Here is a 20,039-nt window from a genome sequence, read left to right as displayed (position 1 = left end):
CAAAACACAGGAGAAGCAAATCAGATAATTGTTGTTTTCATTTTTCTCTGAGGCTTCTCAGCTCCCCAGGAGAAGAAGTTCTGGCAAAGGGATTTTTCAGAAAATATGACAGTGACAATTCCCATTATTCCCATTAACCCCACTCCTGCCTCTTCCAGGCTGCCCCCAATACCCAAACAATTTGCTCAGAGCCCAGAGAAGAGCAGGGGAGCATGAGGGAAGAGGTGAGACATTTCCTGCTGTGTTCCTGCCTTTTTATTCCATTGCTCCAGCTCTTGTGAGGGCTGAATTTCATCCTCTCCAAACACAGACAGGGAAACCTCTAAACTGTACTAAACTATACTAAAGAATAGAGAAAGGATACAGACAGAAGGCTAAATATAATAATGAAAACTTGTGACTCCTCAGAGTCCCACACAGCTTGACAGTGATTTGTTATTAAGTAAAAACAATTCACATGAAACCAATCAAACAATGACCAGTTGTTCAAATGTCCATGTTCAAATGTGAGGCATTTCCTGCTGTGTTTCTACCTTTTTATTCCATTGCTCCAGCTCTTTGAGGGCTGAATTTCATCCACTCCAAACAGACAGGGAAACCTCTAAGAGCAGAGCTCATTCAAGATTTCTCCTCTCCCGTGTCCTCTTGGTTTAAATGGCTCTGATTGGTGCACCTGGAACTGTCAGGAGAGGTTCAGGGAACAAAATGCTAATTTATATAATTATTAGTGAGCGGGAAGCTTCCCAGGTGTCCTTCAGTCAGTGTCACCACCGCAGTGACCACGCTGGAGTCCTGATGGGAGCTGAGGGAGCAGCTCTGGGAGCCCTCACTGCTGGCACTTCACATTAAATTAGTAATACCCATTAAACGGTGATCTTAGCTGGCATTATTTAAACATAACCTCGCAGGACATTGGCCTGGAGCAGCTGCAGCACGGAGCTGGGGGATGATGCAGCTCAGCTATGCATGAGTGTGCAGCAGCTCCTCCGCACGTGGGGCTGGGGCCAGGAGCTCCAGCAGGTTCTCAAGCATATGGACACCCAAACTCATTAAAACCAGGCTGAAAATCAGGATTTTGTAATGGATAAAGTCATTTTTTTAACAGATTTGGAGTTTTATTTGCATTATCCCTAGACAAAGGAAGGAATGATCAATCTGACTCCATGTTCTCAGAAGGCTAATATATTATTTTATTATATTATATTAAGAACACTAAACTATACTAAAGGATACAGAAAGGATACAGACAGAAGGCTGAAAAGATAATAATGAAAACCCGAGACTCTGGAAAGAGTCCTGACACAGCTTGGCTGTGATTGGCCAAAGAGTGAAAACAATTCACATGAAACCAATAAAACAATCACCTGTGGATAAACAATCTCCAAACACATTCCAGCTGTGCATGAGTGTGCAGCAGCTCCTCCGCACGTGGGGCTGGGGCCAGGAGCTCCAGCAGGTTCTCAAGCATATGGACACTCAAACTCATTAAACCAGGCTGAAAATCAGGATTTTGTAATGGAAAAAGTAATTTTTTAACAGATTTAATGTTGTATTTACATTGTCCCCGGACAAAGGAAGGAATGATGAATCTGACTCCATATTCTCAGGAGGCTAATTTATTATTATATTATATTATATTATATTATATTATATTATATTATCAATACTAAACTATACTGAAGAATACAGAAAGGATACTTACAGAATGTTAAAAAGATAATAATGAAAACTCGTGACTCTTTTCAGAGTTGTGACACAGCGTGGCTGTGATTGGCCAAAGAGTGAAAACAATTCACATGAAGCCAATAAAACAATCACCTGTCGGGTAACCAATCTCCAAACACATCCCAGCTATGCAAGAGTGTGCAACAGTGCTGGGGCCAGGCCCTGCAGGAGCTCCAGCAGGTTCTCAAGCATATGGACACCCAAACTCATTAAAACCAGGCTGAAAATCAGGATTTTGTAATGGATAAAGTCATTATTTAACAGATTTGATATTGTATTTGTGTTACCCCCAGACAAAGGAAGGAATGATGAATCTGACTCCATGTTCTCAGAAGGCTAATTTATTATTTCATGATAATATATTATATTAAGAATACTAAACTATACTAAAGAATACAGAAAGGATACTTATAGAATGTTAAAAAGACAATAATGAAAACTCGTGACTCTTTCCAGAGTCCCAACACAGCTTGGCTATAATCGGCCAATGAGTCAAAATAATTCACGCTAGAAACCAATAAAACAATCTCCAAACACATTCCAAAGCAGCAAAACACAGGAGAAGCAAATCAGATAATTGTTGTTTTCCTTTTTCTCTGAGGCTTCTCAGCTTCCCAGGAGAAAAATCCTGGGTGAAGGGATTTTTTCTGAAAATGTAAATGTGGCAATTTGAGGCTTTCCATTTGAAGGCACCTTCCTTAAATATCAAGAATCTGAGTTTAGGCACTCAAAAATCTTGGGGATTTCAGGGAATCTTAAAATAAATAGAAGGAATATGGAAGGAAAAGAGAAGGAAATAGAGGGAATATGGAATTATATGAAAGGAATATAGAAGAAAAATGGAAGCAAATAGAAGGAAACTGGAAGGAAATAGAAGGAATGGAGAAGGAAATAGAAGGAATATGGAAAAAATAGAAGGAATAAAAAAATAGAAGGACTATAGAAGGAAATAGAAGGAATATGGAATGAAATAAAAGGAATATGGAAGGAAATGGAAGGAATGGAGAGGGAAACAGAAGGAATAAGGAAAGAAATAGTGAGTGCTGAGCCTCATTGAAGGGATATTTTCCCACTGATACCAAATGACTAATTGTGCTTTTATGATCAATTATTGAAGCCTGGATGAGAGAGGAGAGCTCCTTCAACAGCCACTGATTTACAAAGCAGGCTCTGGCTGCCACAAAACACAAATCAGCCTTTCCTCCAGTGGCTGGTTGTGAAAAGAAATCTGTGTGAAGGGTTTTATTTCTCCCTTAACATTTTTTGTTGTTTGTTTGTGTCATTTGGGGTTTTTTTTCCCCCACGTGTTCTTGGTGTTTTATTTCAGTTGCAAACCCAGAAATGGAACAGAAATGGGTTTTTGCTCAAGGGATTCAAAGTGATGAATGAATTTTGTTCTTTTAGTGATTTTATCAAGAGGCTGCTCAGATCATTTAAACTGAGTGAGGGAATATTGAAGGAAATCTTGAAATATGGGGAAATAGAAGGGAATCTTGGACAAGGGACAAAATGGAATCAGCACCAGGGGGAGTCAGCAGCAATAGAGGGAGTTTTGGGGAAAAATGCAGGTTTTTGATAAGTTTTGGGTGATGGGGACATTAAAACACCACTGAGAAGAGAATTAATAACTCTGCAGCACTGGGGAGCAGCTCAGGCTCAAGGAGGTGTTTCCTTGGAGGAGGAAGAGCAAAGTGAAACGAATAAATTGACAGAGGGGCAAAAAAAGCCTTTATTTTAAAATAAAGTTTAAAAACTTTAAACCTTATTTACAAATGAAGTTTTGTTTGGGGGAGGTGCCAGCACTCCTCTGCCTCTCCCCGGGGAGGAATTGATCCCATTAAATCCATCAGGGAATTCACAGCAGAGCCAGGGACATCTTCTGTCACACCCCTAATGCACAGAGACAGGCTCAGTGCTGCCTGGCCTGCAGAAAAATGAATTTTTCTCCATTGATTCGTGTCCTGCTCTGAGAATCAAGGGGGGTTTAGGTGCATTCGTTAAGGAAATCAGGTTTGGTCAAGCGTGTGGGGGAAAGTTCTGGAGGAACCTTGGGATTGGGTTCTGTGGGAACTGTGACATTCACCTAATCTAGATTGGATTTGGATAATCAGTCTAGATTAGATAAAAACGCTGTTTAAAATGTTGTGGTACAGGGAGAAAATCAGTTCTGGAGAGGAGGAGCCAAATGCTGCTCCTGTGTCCATCCGAGGCTGGGAGGGGCAAACAAAACTTGGATGAAACTGGGTGCACAAAGGTGATTTTTATTCCTTTTATTCTCTCTGGATCTTTTCAGATTTTGGTTCCAGGATTCAAAGATGTAGGTTTTGATCTTTGTTGCCTTGCCATAAATACCTGCAGAGCTCAGTCATCAACACCAAAGGCACCAAATTCCTTCAGAGCTTCCAAGAGTTGTGCCCCTCACTGAGGGCTCCATAAATATTTCTGTATTTCATAAAAAGTACAATATCCTGAACTGAAGGTGACCAAAAGAATCCCTGAGCCCAGCTCCTGGCTTTGCACAGGGTTTGCTTGTAAAATCAGCATTTTATCCCTGATTTTATTTTTTTGGGAAAGTATAGGGAAATGGTGTGTGGGTGGAGTAACACAGGGAAAGGAGAGAAAGCTTGGAAAAGCGGAGTGTGATGTCCCAAACCACAGGCTGGCAGCCTTGCCCATGCTTTGCTGCCTTCCTCCAGGCTTTACAAACACTTTCATAACTGTGCTGAGGGGAGGAATTTCTGCTCTGCACTCCAAGGCACCGAGGTGGGTGAATCTGCTTTATTTCCTTTCTGCTGTGCCGGCTGGCTGTTTCTTTACGGGGTACCTGAGGAAATTTTGAAAATTCACGAGGGTGAAGCTGAAGCTGGGCTGTAAAGGTGTCTCTGTGTGCCTTAAAACCCCCTTTGGGAGGGAGTTCACACTCACACCCTGTAGCCACCAATTTCTGCCTGATTGGGCTTTGCCCTCATCAGCGAAGCGCGGCTACGACGTGGAATTAAATCAGTTTTTAGGGGATTTCTTTCCCTCCTAAAAACACAAAAAGAAAACCAGGCAGCAGGCAGAGAGAGGGTTCAGCAAGCCTGAAATCTCCCATTTCCAGTGCAGAAAAGACCCCAAAGCTAATGAATCCAGGGGAGTGTGTTTGTCCTCCTGAGGAGCTTTTTCCAAGAGTCTCCCTCCAACCCCTGAGTGTCGAATCTGATTTTTTTTTCCATGCTGGATTTTTTTCCCCTTTTTTTTTTTTTTTTTTTTTTTTTTTTGCTGCCTCCAAACTTAACTGTTTTGCCACTGGAGAAATCCAGTTGTTTTCTCTGTTAAATATCTGTATTCTTGCTGGAAATCTACCTCACCCACATGACTGGTCTTCACTATTAATCCCAGCTGATGGCAGGGAGGGGCTCTAGTGGGAGGCAGCCATGTGGTGAACATTGAGCTCAGTGTTTCCCCCCTGCTTCTCTCCTCTCCAGACAGGCAAAATTGTTCTGTGCTGCCGTGGATGTGAAGTCCTCTCCGTGCTGCTTCTCCCCCAGAAACTCCCAGGGCCTTGAATTTGCAGCCCTCCAAAAAAAAAAAAAAAAAAAAAAAAAAAAAATCCATCAGGCTGGATCTGGATGGAAGATGGAGCAGGGGGTGGATAGCAGGAGGGAAGAAAGAGTGAAGTTGGTGATTTTTCTGGCACATGGATGCAATTACACTCGGTGCATTCCAGAGGCGTTCCTGTGAACGCTCTGCAGGTCTGCCTGCCGTCCTTGGGAGAGAGGAAGAAAAAGGGAGGACAAGTCCCTCGTGCTGGGAGACGGAATGTCTGCATTTCCAATCCTCTTCTTAGGTAGGTTGGCTTTTTTTTTTTTTTGGTGTTGTTTGCTTTTTATTTAATCAAACTTCCACCAGTCTGCTCCGTGTGTGTCTGAAATTCGTGGCTGGCGAGTTGGAGAAAAGGGGTTTGTAAGGAGGAAACTTTTGTGTAAAACTGTAATTTTCAGTGGTGTTTGAGTTCTGATCTTTTTCTGGTCACTTTATGAGCAGGTTGACAGCCAGAGATCTCTGATTAATCCAGATTAAATTTAAAAAGTGCTGCTCAAACAGGCTCATTTGTGTTTGTTGTTTGAAGAGAGCAGAGCTTTTCAGGGATAAAGGAGAGAAAGGCTTGCAGCTCTTGGGCAAAACAAGGTTGAATAAAATGTCTTTGTTTCAGGCAGAGTGTCAAATTTGTGTAACTGTGTGGAATTGTTGGGCACTGAGCGTTCAGATGTTGAAAAGAAAAAGGAGTTATTGTTTGCAAGGGGCGGCTGAGATTAGAAACAGATGTGCTGGAGTGCAGCAGGGGGAGAAAGGGATGAGAGAAGGGGGAAGGAGGGAGAGAGAAAAGGGGGAGAGAAAAGCGAGAGAGGCTGATTTGGTGAGGAGGAGAGAATGGAAAAAGAGGAAGGAGGAAAAGGAGAGTGAAGGGAAGCTGGAGGGAAGAGAGTTGGCAGCCCTGAGGGGCTCCTGTGCCTCCCTCCTGCTCACCCCGCGCTGCTGACAGCTCCAGCCCTGCCTGGGCAATGCCTGGGCAAACCCTGCCCCTTCCAGGAGCTGTGGGTGCTGGAACCTGGCACAGGTGTGGCAGAGGGGCTGGCCCTGCCTGCCTGGGAGGGGCTGAGGGCAGAAATGGCATTTCTGAACAGCACTAAAGGATCGTGGTGGGCAAAGCCCAGTTTGGGGCTCCCGGGTGTGGGATGTGGACTGGGGAGGGAGGTTTGGTGGTCAAATTCAACATTTGTGCAGCTGCTGATGAATGGAGAAGTGGCTTTGGACCTGGGGATTGGGAAGGTTTTTCCTCTGTGGGGCTCTGAGGTTTTTTCTCTGTAGGGCTCTGAAGATTTTTCCCTGTGGGGCTCCAAGATTTTCCCTGTAGGGCTCCGAGGTTTTTCCTCTGTGGGGCTCTGGGGTTTTTCCTCTGTGGGGTTCCAAGGTTTTCTCTGTAGGGCTTTAAGGTTTTCCCTGTGGGGCTCTGAGGTTTTTCCTTGTAGTGTTTTAAGGTTTTCCTCTGTGGGACTTTGAGTTTTTTCCTCTGTGGGGCTCCAAGGTTTTCTCTGTGGGGCTCTGGGATTTTCCTCTGTGGGGCTCTGGGGTTTTTCCTTGTAGAACTTTAAAGTTTCCTCTGTGGGTCTCTGAGGTTTTTCCTCTGTGGGGCTCCAAGGTTTTCTCTGTAGGGCTCCGAGGTTTTCTCTGTAGGAATTTAAGGTTTTCTCTGTTTTCTCTGTGCTGATGGATGTGGGCACTGCAGGCAGCACTTTGTGCCCTGCACATCTGCCCATTTGTGCCTCTCTGTGGCGGGGAGTGCTTGGGAGAGTGCTCAGCCCTTCAGGAAGTGGCTCTGTGGAAATTTGGGACACAGAAGGGTGGGTTGCTCACCTTGCTGATGGAGACAATGGGGATTTCAATCTGTGATCCCATTCAGCTGCTGAATGTTCCCATTTGTGGAAGGTTTGGAGAGAAACGAACAAACTGTTGCTGCAGAAAAGGTGGGTTTGTCAACTCACCTTTGCTGCTTTTATCTATAAAACACAAGTGGCTTTATCAATTGTCTTGGTTTACAAGGCAGCTGTTTGCTGGGGAAGGCAGAAATCCTTCCTGGAATGGAGAATTTAAATTTTCAATGTTTCCACAATGATAGGAACACAGGAATGCCCAACAAAAGACACTTTTCCCTCACCTGGAATCAGCTTTCTCAGCCTCTCCTGTCCAGGTGCTGGTGAGGGGAGAATTGTCCTCAAAACTCAGAACAAAACCTGGAATTTTTGTTTCCTGGCCCTGCAGTGGGCACTGAACTTCACCTGAGCTTTACCTGCCCTGCCAGCACAGGATTTGCTCTTCCTGCTCCTTGTCCAGCTTCATTCACCAAGATTAGGAGCAAGCCCAGGGAAAAGGAAGGAAATGTTGTAGTGCCCTGTTCCTGGATCCTCCTGAACACAGGGAGGCTGGGGAGTCTGATTTGCTGGCTAAAACCTGGATTTTCTGCAGTAAAAGTCTACAAAACTGCCAGGGATGTCTTGCTACTTTGGGTTTTTGGGTTTTTTTTCTGATAAAGTGAAGACTAATGTGGAAAAACCCAGGTTTTAGAGAAGCCTGGAGAGGAAGGTTTCTGTTTTCATCATTAAACATCCCAAAAACGTGGCTAATGTACACAAGTCTTGTCTTTTCCACTGTTTACCTCTCTGGGGCACACGAGCAGCTGTGTGAGGAGACAGGAAACAGGGGCCAAGCTGCTTGAAGGAGACTTTATTAAAACAGGACGAGATGAAAGGCTTGGCTGAGTGTGGACAAGAGCTCACTTTGCCAGGGGATGTGAGGAAGCGAAGGTGGCCCTGTGGGTTCTGCATGATTGTGGCCAGCTGAGCAGTGAGAATCAGGTGTCACAAACTCCCTTTGTGCCACTGCACTCTCGAAAAGCAGAATTTTCAAGTGGTTCTTCACTCCAGAGTGGAAAAAGTTCATGATAGGATGTTGCATTTTTCACCCAATAAAGAATTAGCCGGTTCTTTCATTGAAATTTGTTCCTGAAGTGGTTTAAGTTTTATGGGGTGGGAAATCTCTGCCTTTCCCCCTCTTCAAGTCAATCATGAGTGTGACCGTGTTCACAGGGATCTCAGGTTGAGGGCAGAGATGAGGATCTGACTCCATGTTTCAGAAGGCTTGATTTGTTATTTTATGATATATATTATATTAAAACTATACTAAAAGAATAGAAGAAAGGATTCCATCAGAAGGCTGGATAAGAATAGAAAAAGAAAGAATGATAACAAAGGTTTGTGGCTGGGACTCTCTGTCTGAGCCAGCGGGGCTGTGATTGGCCATTAATTAGAAACAACCACATGAGACCAATCCCAGATGCACCTGTTGCATTCCACAGCAGCAGATAACCATTGTTTGCATTTTGTTGCTGAGGCTTCCCAGCTTCTCAGGAGGAAAAATCCTAAGGAAAGGATTTTTCATAGAAGATGTCTGTGACACATGAACGTTTTTAATGATTGACAATGAAGGAAACAATGAAGGAAAAAGATTATTTTCTTGTGATCAGAACAGCTTGGAGGGGTGATTTTTTTTATTTGTATGCCTGGCTCTGTCGCTGGTTCCCTGTGTTCTGTCACTGGTTCCATCTGCTTTTTCTGCTTTTTCCTTGGCCATGAGTGCTCTGCCCTGCAGGAGCTGTGCCAACCCCAAGGCCTCACCCACCTCTGCCATCCTGGTGGGCACTGACACTTCCAGCAGTGCTGGGGGTCACCCACCCCAGGGCAGTAAAGCAGCACTTCACCAGTGAGAGGAACAGTGGATTTGTCTTTCCAAACCAGCACTGGGAGATAAAAGAAACAATGGGGAGGATTCCACTGATTGATGAATGGAAAAAGAGATTTGCTTTTACAAATAAACTGGAGGTATGCTGATCAATGAAATTAGACCTTGAAAGGTGAAAGAAACAATGGGGAGGAAAAACCCTTAAATTCTGTAAGAATTCAAAAATTAAAAGGCAGGGTTATACATTAGAGGGGAATCTCTGGTATCAGAAATTCTGGGAAGTCTGAAGCTCTCAAGTCCCTCAGAAATGGGGAAAGAGAGAAGGGAAATGTGGCTGGAAATTGGGATAAAAAGGAGGCTGAGTCCTCCAAAAATTGGAGAGATCCCAGGGGAAATGCCCCATGGCCTTGGCCTTGACTGGAATAAAGTTCCAGGACTGCTCTGTCTCCTGTTTGGACATCAACCTCTGGTGTTTGTGGATGGATTTTCCTAACACCAGTGATTCTGTAGGAGCTGGGGGTCACTCTGGGGTGCTGCGGAGGGTGAGGGTCCCCGCAGAGCAGCTCAGCTCACTCTGCCCTGCACACTCTGAGCTCAGGGATCTCTTTCAGCGCCGTCCCAGGGCTCTGACCCTGCCGTGCTGAGCCCCAGCTCCTCCTGTCTCTCTGCTCAGCCAAAAAGGTTCTGGAGCAGCTCCTGGCAGGGCCTGCTGGCGTGAGGAATTGCCTCTGACAGCCGGCATTTGCCCAGGTATCCACGGCTGGTAGCTGGGAAATGCGAGCTGATGCAGAGCTGGGGCTGCCCGGGGCTGTGCTCTGCTGGGAAAGGCTCCAGTTCCTGCTGGGAGAGCACAGCAAACAGCAACTCCTGCCCTTGGCATCCTGCTCCCCAAACCCCTCTGTTTCTGCTCTCCAAACCCTCCTGTTCCTGCTCCCCAAACCCTCCTGTTCCTGCTGTGAAAGAACAGCCAACCCTGGCCTTGGCATCCTGCTCCCCAAACCCTCCTGATCCTGCTCCCCAAACCCTCCTGTTCCTGCTGTGAAAGAATAGCCAACCCTGGCCTTGGCATCCTGCTCCCTAAACCGCCCTGTTTCTGCTCCCCAGATCCTCCCATTCTTGCTGTGAGAGCACAGAGTGCACTGCCCTTGGCATCCTCCTCCCCAACCCCTGGCCTGGGCATCCTGCTCCCCAAACCCTCTCATTCCTGCTGTGAGATCACAGTGTGCCCTGCCCTTGGCATCCTGCCCCCCAAACCCTCCTGTTCCTGCCCCCCAACCCCTGTGTTCCTGCTCCCCAAACCCCTCTGTTCCTACTCCCCAAGCCCTCTGTTCCTGCCCCCCAAACCTTCCCATTCCTGCCCCCCAAACCTTCCTGTTCCTGCTGGGAGAGCAGAGCAAACAGCAATCCCTGGCCTTGGCGTCCTGCTCCCCAAACCCCTCAGTTCCTGCTCCCCAAACCCCTCTGTTCCTGCCCCCCAAACCCCTCAGTTCCTGCTCCCCAAACCCTCCTGTTCCTGCCCCCCAAACCCCTCCTGTTCCTGCCCCCCAAACCCCTCTGTTCCTGCTCCCCAAACCCTCCTGTTCCTGCCCCCCAAGCCCTCTGTTCCTGCCCCCCAAGCCCTCTGTTCCTGCCCCCCAAACCCCTCTGTCCCTGCCCCCCAAGCCCTCCTGTCCTGTGCACAGCACAGCCCAACCCACTGGCACAGCTGGTTTTTCAAGAAGTGCCCCCTCTGTCAGTGAGAATTGGGGATTTGGTGGGTGCTGCTGTCTAGGAGTGGTGGAAACCAAAGCAGACGGATTCCAGGGTGCTTAAAACAAAGCCTAGGAGCCTTTATTTCCCAAAAAATCAAAGGAGAGTTTGCAGGTTCCTTACAACAAAATTTATGGATTTTTATTTCCCAAAAACCAAAAGAGAGAGGTTTCAGGTTCCTTAAAACAAAGCTTATGGATCTTTATTCCTGTTGGTTTTCCAGAAGTGGTGAAAAACAAAAGGAGAGTTTTTAGGTTCCTTAAAACAAAGCTTGTGGACCTTAATTGCTGTTAATTTTCCAGAAGTAGTAAAAATCCAAAGGAGTGTTTTCAGGTTGCTTAAAACAAAGTTTATGGACCTTTATTTCCCAAAAAAAACAAAGGAGACAGATTTCAGGGTGCTTAAAACAAACTGTATGGATTTTTATTTCCTAAAATCCAAAGGAGAGTTTTCAGGTTCCTTAAAACAAAGCTTGTGGACCTTTATTTCCCAAAAAACCAAAGGAGACAGATTTCAGGGTGCTTAAAACAAAGCCTATGAATCTTTATTTCCCAAAACATCAAAGGAGCATTTGCGGGTTCCTTAAAACAAAGTTTACGGACCATTATTCCTGTTGGTTTTCCAGAAGTGGTAAAAAACCAAAGGAGGGTTTTCAGGTTCCTTAAAACAAAGTTTATGAACCTTTATTTCTCAAAAACCAAAGGAGACAGATTTCAGTTTGTTCCTTAAAACAAACTTTATGGATTTGTATTTCCCAAAAACCAAAGGAGGGTTTTCAAGTTCCTTAAAACAAAGCATATGAACCTTTATTTCCCAAAAACCAAAGGAAACCATTTTCAGGTTCCTTAAAACAAACTTTGTGGACCTTTATTTCCCAAAAAAACCAAAGGAGACAGATTTCAGGGCGCTTAAAACAAACTGTATGGATTTTTATTTCCCAAAAACAAAAGGAGAGTTTTCAGGTTGCTTTAAACAAAGCTTGTGGATTCTTATTTCCCAGAAACCAAAGGAAGAATTTTCAGATTCCTTGAAACAAAGCTTATGGTTTTTTATTTCCCAAAAAACCAAAGGAGAATTTTCAGGTTGCTTAAAACAAAGCTTGTGGTTCTCTATTTTTGCTGATTTCCCAGGAGTGAAAACCAAAGGAGACAGTTTTTAGGTTGTTTAAAACAAAGCTTGAGGACTTTTATTCCTGCTGATTTCCCAGAAGTAGCAGAAAGAAAAGGAGATTGTATTCTTTTCAAAACCAAAGTTTAGGGGCCTCTATTTCTGCTGATTTCCCAGGTATTTCCAGAATTTCTCAGTGATAACTGGAAAATAACAAACATATTCCATATTTTTGTTTTCTTTGCTCCTTCTCTTGTTTTTGACTGTTCCATGGTGTTGCAGGTTGGTGGTAGAAGAGCTTTGCCTCACTTTTTTCTAACATTTAGCACAAATTTTGGCTCAGGAATGGTTTAAAAAAAGGCAAACCAACCTGCAACTGGGAAAAGGAGTTTTGTGTGTGATTTTGTGTCTTGATTTCACCTCCCTTTTGTCGCTGGCTGCTGAAGGAATGCAGGGAATTTGGTGGTGTATTTAACTTTTTAAAAAGGACTCTTCTCCCCAGGACAGCTTCGTGGGATTGATAATAATTCTCTCAAATTCCAAGAGCAGGCAACAAAACATCAACTGTGAGATGTTCAAGCTGTTAGAGGATTGAAATTTGGGTTTAATTCCAAGTTTTTATTAGAGCACAGCTCTGGGAATACCTGGGAAAGGGAATAAAGGAGAGAGAATTAAAAGAGCCAGATGTAACTGAGTTGTTCTCTGCAGAATATCAGGGTTAAACCTTCTCTGGGACACTCCAGTTCTTCCAAAGCCAGGGATGGTTTGCATCAAATATTTGCTGTCAAGACACTTGATGATGAATTGCCTGTTTTTCCCCTAGTGCTGCTTTGTTTTGTATGAAATAGTTGGGATTTTTAACATCTAACACCAAACAAACTTTATTTTGGAGGGTTTTTTTTTAATCCAGAAAGGACATTTTACCATGAGGAGGAAAGGGGGAAAAAGACTGACCTGTTTTAGAGGAAAAGCAGCCAAATTTTTAGAGAAAAAATATATTTTTATGGGAAGTAAAGGCAGAGGGAAGGCAATTTTTTGAAATTTCCCATGGAAAATAAATAGTATTTTGCTTTTGTACTCACCCTGGCTTTGTCTCCTCCATGCAGAATTAGTGGTTTGGTTTTGGGGAGGCCCTGGCTCACTTCAGAAGGATATTTTGTGTGGGAGCAGCACCAGTTTATTCCCAGAAATGCCCCTGCACAATTGGCAGGGAGAAATCCTGGTGTTTATCCTCAGGATCACAACCAGCACTGCTGTTCTCCTCCAGGCAAACACAGGGCTTGAAGGGGGTTCAGCAGCTTTGCAGCCTGGGATTTGTTTCCAGAACCAAAAAATAGATTTAAACACTCTTAAATGTGTTTGGAAAATCTTTTATGTCTAAGTTTTTGTTACACTGGACTAAAATCTGTGTGGAATACCAATAAAATTGGTGTTACCAATGGTGCTGCAAGCTGCTTTCTGTGCCTTTTCCCCTCAATTTTAGTCAAAATAGACCTTGAATTCCTAATTAAACCTTAAATTAAACAATGCCCTGAGTTAGCCCAGGCTGCAGGCAGTGTTTGTGCCCCAAAATGTGTTTTATTGTTTTATTGTGCACATCCTGTACAGAAGAGGCTGCTCTGGGTGCAGAAGGAGCTTGGTGGTGCCTGGTTGAAAAAATGAACGGGTCTGGTTTGGTTGGTTTTGGTGTTTGGGATTTTCTTTATGTTTTATTTTTCTGGGGTTTTTTTTAATAATTTTTATTTGTGGAGTTTTTTGTTTTGGTGGTTTTTTTGTGCTACAGAAGAGGCTGCTCTGGGTGCAGAAGGAGCTTGATGGTGCCTGGTTGGAAAGATGAATGGGCCTAGTTTGGTTATTTTTTTGGTGTTAGGGATTTTCTTTTTGTTTTGTTTGCTGTGTTTTTTTAAATTTTTATTTGTGGGGGGTTTTGTTTTGGTTTGTTTTGTTTGTTTGTTTTTTGGGGTTTTTTTGTTGGTTTTTTTCCAGGTTTTTTGGGGGGGGTTGGTTTGTTGTTGTTGTTGTTTTTTGGGGGGGGTTGTTTTTTGGGTTTGTTTTTTTTTGGGGGGGGTTGGTTGTTTTTGTTGTTGTTGTTGTTTGGGGTTTTTTGGGTTTTTTTTTTGGTTGGGGTGTTTTGTTTTGGGTTTTTTTGGAGTTTTTTGTGGGGTTTTTTGGGGTTTTTTTTTGGTTGGGGTGTTTTGTTTTGGGTTTTTTTGGGGTTTTTTGTGGAGTTTTTTGGGGGTTTTCTTTTTGGTTGGGGTGTTTTGGTTTGGGTTTTTTTGGAGATTTTTGTGGGGTTTTTGGGGTTTTTTTTTTGGTTGGGGTGTTTTGTTTTGGGTTTTTTTGGGGGTTTTTGTGGAGTTGTTTTGGGGGTTGTTTTTTTGGTTGGGTTGTTTTGTTTTGTTTTGGGTTTTTTTGGTTCTTTTTCCCCCCCCCCCCCAAAGCTGTGCCTCCATTTGTTTTCAGAAACGCTCACTTTACACAAGCAGCCCAGCAGAAAGCCAAGGGTGAGGCCGGGTCAGGGCGGTGTGGAGCTGACGGGACAGCGCAGGGCGCAGGGCAGGAAGCACAACCATGGCAAACGTGTGAGGAGTCACAGGCACGGGGCTGAACCCCAGCCCCTCCATCTGCTGGGGGCTGTCACGGCCCCCTCTGGGCTCTGCCACTGCGAGTCCAACCCCACCAGGGCTAAAATGAGCTTGCTTTGAGTGCAAAGCGAACCTGGAGCTACCAACCCGGAGTGGAGCTGCTCCTCCTTGCCAGAAATATCCTGGGAAAGCAGGATGGGCACCAGGCCAGGCTCCAAACCTCACCCTGGCACCTTTCATTATTCATCTGAGCTCTGGCTCTTCTTTGCAACAAGTTGTAAAGAGAACGGAGCAGCTCTGAGGTGCTGGGTGTGACGGAAAGCCACAAAACCCATCCTGTCCTCATCTGCTCCTTCCCTTCCTCCAGGAAATCATTTTGGGGAGGCCCTGGCCCGCTTCAGAAGGAGATTTTGTGTGGGAGCAGCACAAGTTTCTGCCCAGAAATGCCCCTGCACAATTGGCAGGGAGAGATCCTGGTGTTTGTCCTGAGGAGCACGACCAGCACTGCTGTTCTCCTCCAGGCAAACACAGGGTTTGCAGGGGACTCAGCAGGTTTGGCAGCTGAAAAAAGGCAAATATTTAACAGAGAACTTCCCAGCCCCAGCCCCAGGGTGTCAGGATTGCTGACACAATGATCAATACCCATCACAGCCTCTCTCTCCTCTCTGGAGCTGCCAGGTTTGGGGGTTTTGGGGTTTTTTTTTGTGGCAGGAAAACTGTTGGGATCTCTGGCTTGTCACAGTGACCCTGAGATGAGTTCCAAAGTCTCTTTTCCCGGCCTGAGCACTTGAAGAAGGAGTCAGGGCTCTTCATTTCTCAGTCTCAATGTTGTTTATTGTTCCTTATCTATAAAATTCTTTCTCCTGCCCTGCCGAGGTCCATCCAGCAGGACAGTTCCAGGCACTCTGCCTGCCCCGGGGTGGTGTTGTCTTTTTATTCTAAAAACTACGTGTACAATATTTACAATTACTTCCCAATACCCATCACCCATGTTAGACAGTGAGCTTCTACTCTAAACCAATCCCAAAGTGCCACCATCACAGCAAAAGATGGAGGCCAATAAGAAGAAGGAGAAAGGCTGGACATGCTCAGATTCCTCCATCTTGCCCCCTGAACCCCCATTCTGAAAACCCCAAAATCTACTTTTTCACCCCATGATAACTTCATTATTACTCTATCTAAACTATTGTGTCTTGCTGATCTTCATCTAAGGTTGGTAATTTGCTCATAATCAAACCCACAGGTGTTCTGGGCTCTGTGCCAGGGTCTCTGAGCCCCCTGGCAGGGTCTTGGACAGAGGGATGCTCTGGGTTCCCACACCCAGGATTTCACCTGTGTTAGACAGTGAGCTTCTGCTCTAAACCAACCCAAAAGTGCCAAAATCACAGCAAAGAAGAAGAAGGAGAAATGCAGGACATGCCCAAATTCTTCCATCTTGCCCCCTGAACCCGCATTCTGAAAACCCCAAAATCTACTTTTTCACCTTGTGATAAATTCACTATCATTCTACTTAATTTGTCATGGCTTGCAGATCTTCATCTAAAGTTGTTAATTTGCTCCACGGGTCACAATCAAACCCACAGGGGCATCCTGGGCTCTGTGCCAGGGTCTCTGAGCCCCTGGCGGGGTCTGGGCTGCTCAGGACAGACAGGGGGATGCTCTGGGCTCGCACAGAGACCCAGGCTGAGCCCTGGCTGGGTGGAAAGGTTGGAGCTCAGGTCTGTGCCTGCAGCTGAGGGAAAAGGTCACTGAGGATCGGGCCGGGTTTGTGACACTGCCCGGCAGCGGGGAGGCTGCGCTGAAATGGAGCGTGCGGGGTTAGAGGCAAGGGATGACCACGGCTTGGCCACTCTGAGAGAGAGATTTTATTCCCTTTTTATTCACTCCACGTTGCACAGAGAACATTTAAAGCGCGTTTGAGACAGGGGGAAACTCACACACGGGTGGGTGCATGCTGCTGATGGTGATGGAGCGCTTGGAACACATCAGACTTATTCACGTTTTAATTTAAAGGCGTTTTCCTCCTGACCCATCCCCAAATGTGGGCACAGCAGTGATGTGCAGACCATTAACAAACAGCTGAATCCTTCACCTGCCACCTGGAGGGACTTGGCTTTATGTTCTAAAAGATTTCTGATATTTATCACCTATTAATGGATTTTTTGGTACAACTGTGCTGATGTTAAAAGCAGGACCACATTCCTGGTACAGTATCTCTTATAACTCCAATTTTAACCCCTTTAACAATAACCAAACTAACAGGATATTCTTAACAATTATCAACTATTTTACCACTGTTTTATCAACTGTTTTACGTTTCTAACCCATTTTTAACACTGAGGAGCTCCACTGGTGCTCTCAGAAAAACCTCACAGAAAGGAAATCCTGGGCTCTGAATTGCTTCATGCTGCTGATGAAACAAGGAAAATGAGATTTTAACAAAAATGCACGGAGTGTATTGTGGCTGTGAGGTCTTTTGAACAGATTCTTTCCCTAAGTGCCTGGATGGGCTGTTAGGAGCCCTTTTCAGAAATGTAAAACAAAAAGAGAATTACTCCATTCCACTCCCTTTGTGCTTCAGCAAAATATTGGAATTAGGTGGTTTTCCAGTATTTGGAATGTTTGAGATGGGTGCTGGTGAGTGTCACAGATTACTCAGGCTGTGCTTTTCCTTGCAGATGTGACAGAATTTCAAAGCTCACAGCAATGTTTAATAAGAGATTTGGACTTTTATTGGCCAGGTAGAGCCAGAAATCACAGGGTGCCTTTGTGTGTGTTTGTGCTTCCATCCAACACAGCCAGCCCGGAATATTGAACTGAACCAGAGCCAGGCACTTCTTCTTTTTTTTTATTATTAAAAAAAAAATATATAGCAGGGTTTTCAACCTTGAAGGCAAATCACTTTATGACTTCATTGTTTAAATTTAGGTTTTGTTTTGCGGGGGGATCGTTAGACTTGAAGCAAAAGCCTCGTAGCCCAGGGACTGTCACTTCTGATTACTTCCAGTGACACTTCCAATTATTTCCAATCACAATTCCAGGGACAAGAGGGAAAAAAAAGGAGCCACGTTCTCCAACATCAGGGCTTTATTTTCCCCTTTTATTTTCCTTTTCCTTTCCCCTGCACAGCGTTTCTGTGAGCTGTGCAGGGAGAGGTGCAGAGGCAGATTGGGAGCAGGAATTCCAGGCTGGATCTGCAGCACTGAGGCTGGAGGGGTGCTGGGGGTGCTGCTGTGGATGCTGCCTTGCTGAGCAGTGGTGAGGAAATCACTTTGTGCTCCCCAGGCACTGCTGGCACTGGCACTGCCCCCAGAGCAGCAGCAGCAGCAGGAGGATGCTCAACATCCCTGCCCCTCACGGGAGCTGCACTGGAGCTGATTCTGGAGAGCAGGACACAAAATGGGACACAAAAAATCTGCTGGGAGAGCTTGGGTGACTCCCAGAAAGACAAAAAAAAAAAATCTGGGAGAGCTTGAGAGACTCGCAGGCACACCAAAACCCAGGATTTCATGCAGTGAGTTTGCCCCAGGGACACAGGGACCTGCTGGGAGAGTTTGGGTGGCACCCAGGGACACAAAACTCAGGATTCAGTGCCATGAATTTGGGCCAGGGACATAAAAAAAATCTCCTGAAGGAGCTTATGTGACTCCCAGGGACCCAAACCCAGGATTTGGTGCAGTGAGTTTGGCCCAGGGACTCAAAAAATCTCTGGGAGAGCTTGGGAGACTCTTGGGGACACCAAACCATGGATTTGGTGCAGTGAGTTTGACTCAGGGACATGAGAATCTTCTGGAGGATCTCAAGTGACTTCCAAGGACACCAAACTCAGGATTTAGTGCAGTGAGTTTGGCCCAGGGACAGAAAAAATCTCTGTGAGAGCTTGAGGGACTCCCAGGGACACAAAACACAGAATCTGGTGCAGGGAGTTTTGTCCAGAGACAGAAAAAATCCGCTGGGAGAGCTTACAAGACACCAAACCCAGGATTTGGTGTAGGGAGTTTGGCCCAGGGACAAAAAAATCTCCTGGGGGAACTTGAGGGACACAGAAATCTCCTGGAGAGAGCTTGAGGGACTTCCAGGGACACCAAACCCAAGATTTGGTGTAGGGAGTTTGGCCCAGGGACACAAAAAAATGCTGGGAGAGCTTGAGGGACACAGGAATGTGCTGGAGGGGCTTGAGGAACTTCCAGGGACACCAAACCCAGAATTTGGTGCAGTAATTTTGGCTGAGTGACACAAAAAGGACCTTGGGACACTGAGCGCATCCAGAGGGGCTGGGAACACAAACCCTGTGAGGAACCCCTGAGGGAGCTGGGGGTGCCCAGCCTGGAGAAAAGGAGACTCAGGGCTGCCCCCATCACTCTCACAGCTCCTGAAAGGTGCCTGTGCTCAGCTGGGGCTGGGCTCTGTCTGCAGCAGCACTGACACAACCAGAGCACACAGCCTCCAGCTGTGCCAAGGGAAATACAGGTTGGATATTAGGAAAAGGTTTTTGCAGAAAGGGTGATAAAGTTCTGGAATGTTCTGCCGGGGCAGGTGGTGCAGTCACCATCCCTGGGTGTGTTTAACAAAGCCCGGATGTGGCACTGGGTGCCAGGGTTTGGGTGAGGGGTTGGGGCTGGGTTGGACTCGATGATCTTTAGGGTCTCCTCCAACCTGGTGATTCTGTGATTGTGTGAGTTCTGTGATTCTGGGAATTCTGGGAATTCTGTGCTTGTGTGAAAGGAGCTGTTTGGATCCATCCAATGCCATGGAGATGTTCCCACAGTGCAGCTTTGTCTGTGGTCTCTGCTCTGGGCAAGTCCTCTCCTGTTTCCATTGTTTCAAGCTCTTGCCTGGAGACAAAGGGAATTTTAGCCACACAATGCAGAGCTTTTTGTGTTGACAAATACCACGATCTTTTTTGGTTTTTTCTATTCAAGGGGGAATATGAAGCAATGGTGAGTGTCTTCTGGTCAAAGAAGCATTCAGGATATTGAGGTTCCAGCCTGGATTTTGCCAGTGATTCATGACTTAGTGGTTCAGGACTCATTTTTAAATGCCTGCTCATTTTGAGCGTCTCCATTTCACTGGAAATTGAATATACCCTGGAATTTGTGAGTGTTCCTTCTCTGTGACCGTGTCCGCAGGGGTCTGAGGATGAGGCGAGAGACGAGGATCTGACTCCATGTTTCAGAAGGCTGATTTATTATTTTATGATATATATTATATTAAAACTATACTAAAAGAATAGAAGAAAGGATTTAATCAGAAGGCTGGCTAAGAATAGAAAAGGAAGGAATGATAACAAAGGTTTGTGGCTGGAACAGAGAGTCTGAGCCAGCTCACTTTGATTGGCCATTAATTAGAAACAACCACATGAGACCAATCACAGATGCACCTGTTGCATTCCACAGCAGCAGATAACCATTGTTTGCATTTTGTTCCTGAGGCCTCTCAGGAATAAAACTCCCAAGGAAAGGATTTTTCATAAAACGTGTTTGTGACAATTCTCTCTCCATCTGGGGAACCTTTGCGTTGGGCACCAGAATCTTTGATTTGTGATTATTTGGGGGTTCACTGAAGAACTGGAAATGCTGTTTGACACTTTGAGAG

General features: G+C 45.4%; 1 protein-coding gene across 1 annotated transcript in view; it reads left to right on the top strand.

Moving 5' to 3' along the window:
- Positions 1-5,437: 5,437 nt before the first annotated feature.
- Positions 5,438-20,039, top strand: part of CLMP (CXADR like membrane protein) — a gene marked incomplete at its 3' end in the record, with an annotated part of 63,404 nt that continues 48,802 nt past the window's right edge. Inside the window, exon 1 of the mRNA XM_054292989.1 lies at positions 5,438-5,554. Coding sequence (XP_054148964.1) covers positions 5,527-5,554 — 28 coding nt within the window. The remainder of the gene's footprint in view (positions 5,555-20,039) is intronic.

Source organism: Melozone crissalis, unplaced genomic scaffold, assembly GCF_028551555.1.
Source record: "Melozone crissalis strain CALT ecotype California unplaced genomic scaffold, PUWL_Pcris_2 ptg000120l_1, whole genome shotgun sequence".
In the NCBI taxonomy this organism is placed as follows: domain Eukaryota; kingdom Metazoa; phylum Chordata; class Aves; order Passeriformes; family Passerellidae; genus Melozone; species Melozone crissalis.
Note: the sequence above shows the minus strand (reverse complement) of the source record. Positions and strands in the feature narration are given on the sequence as shown.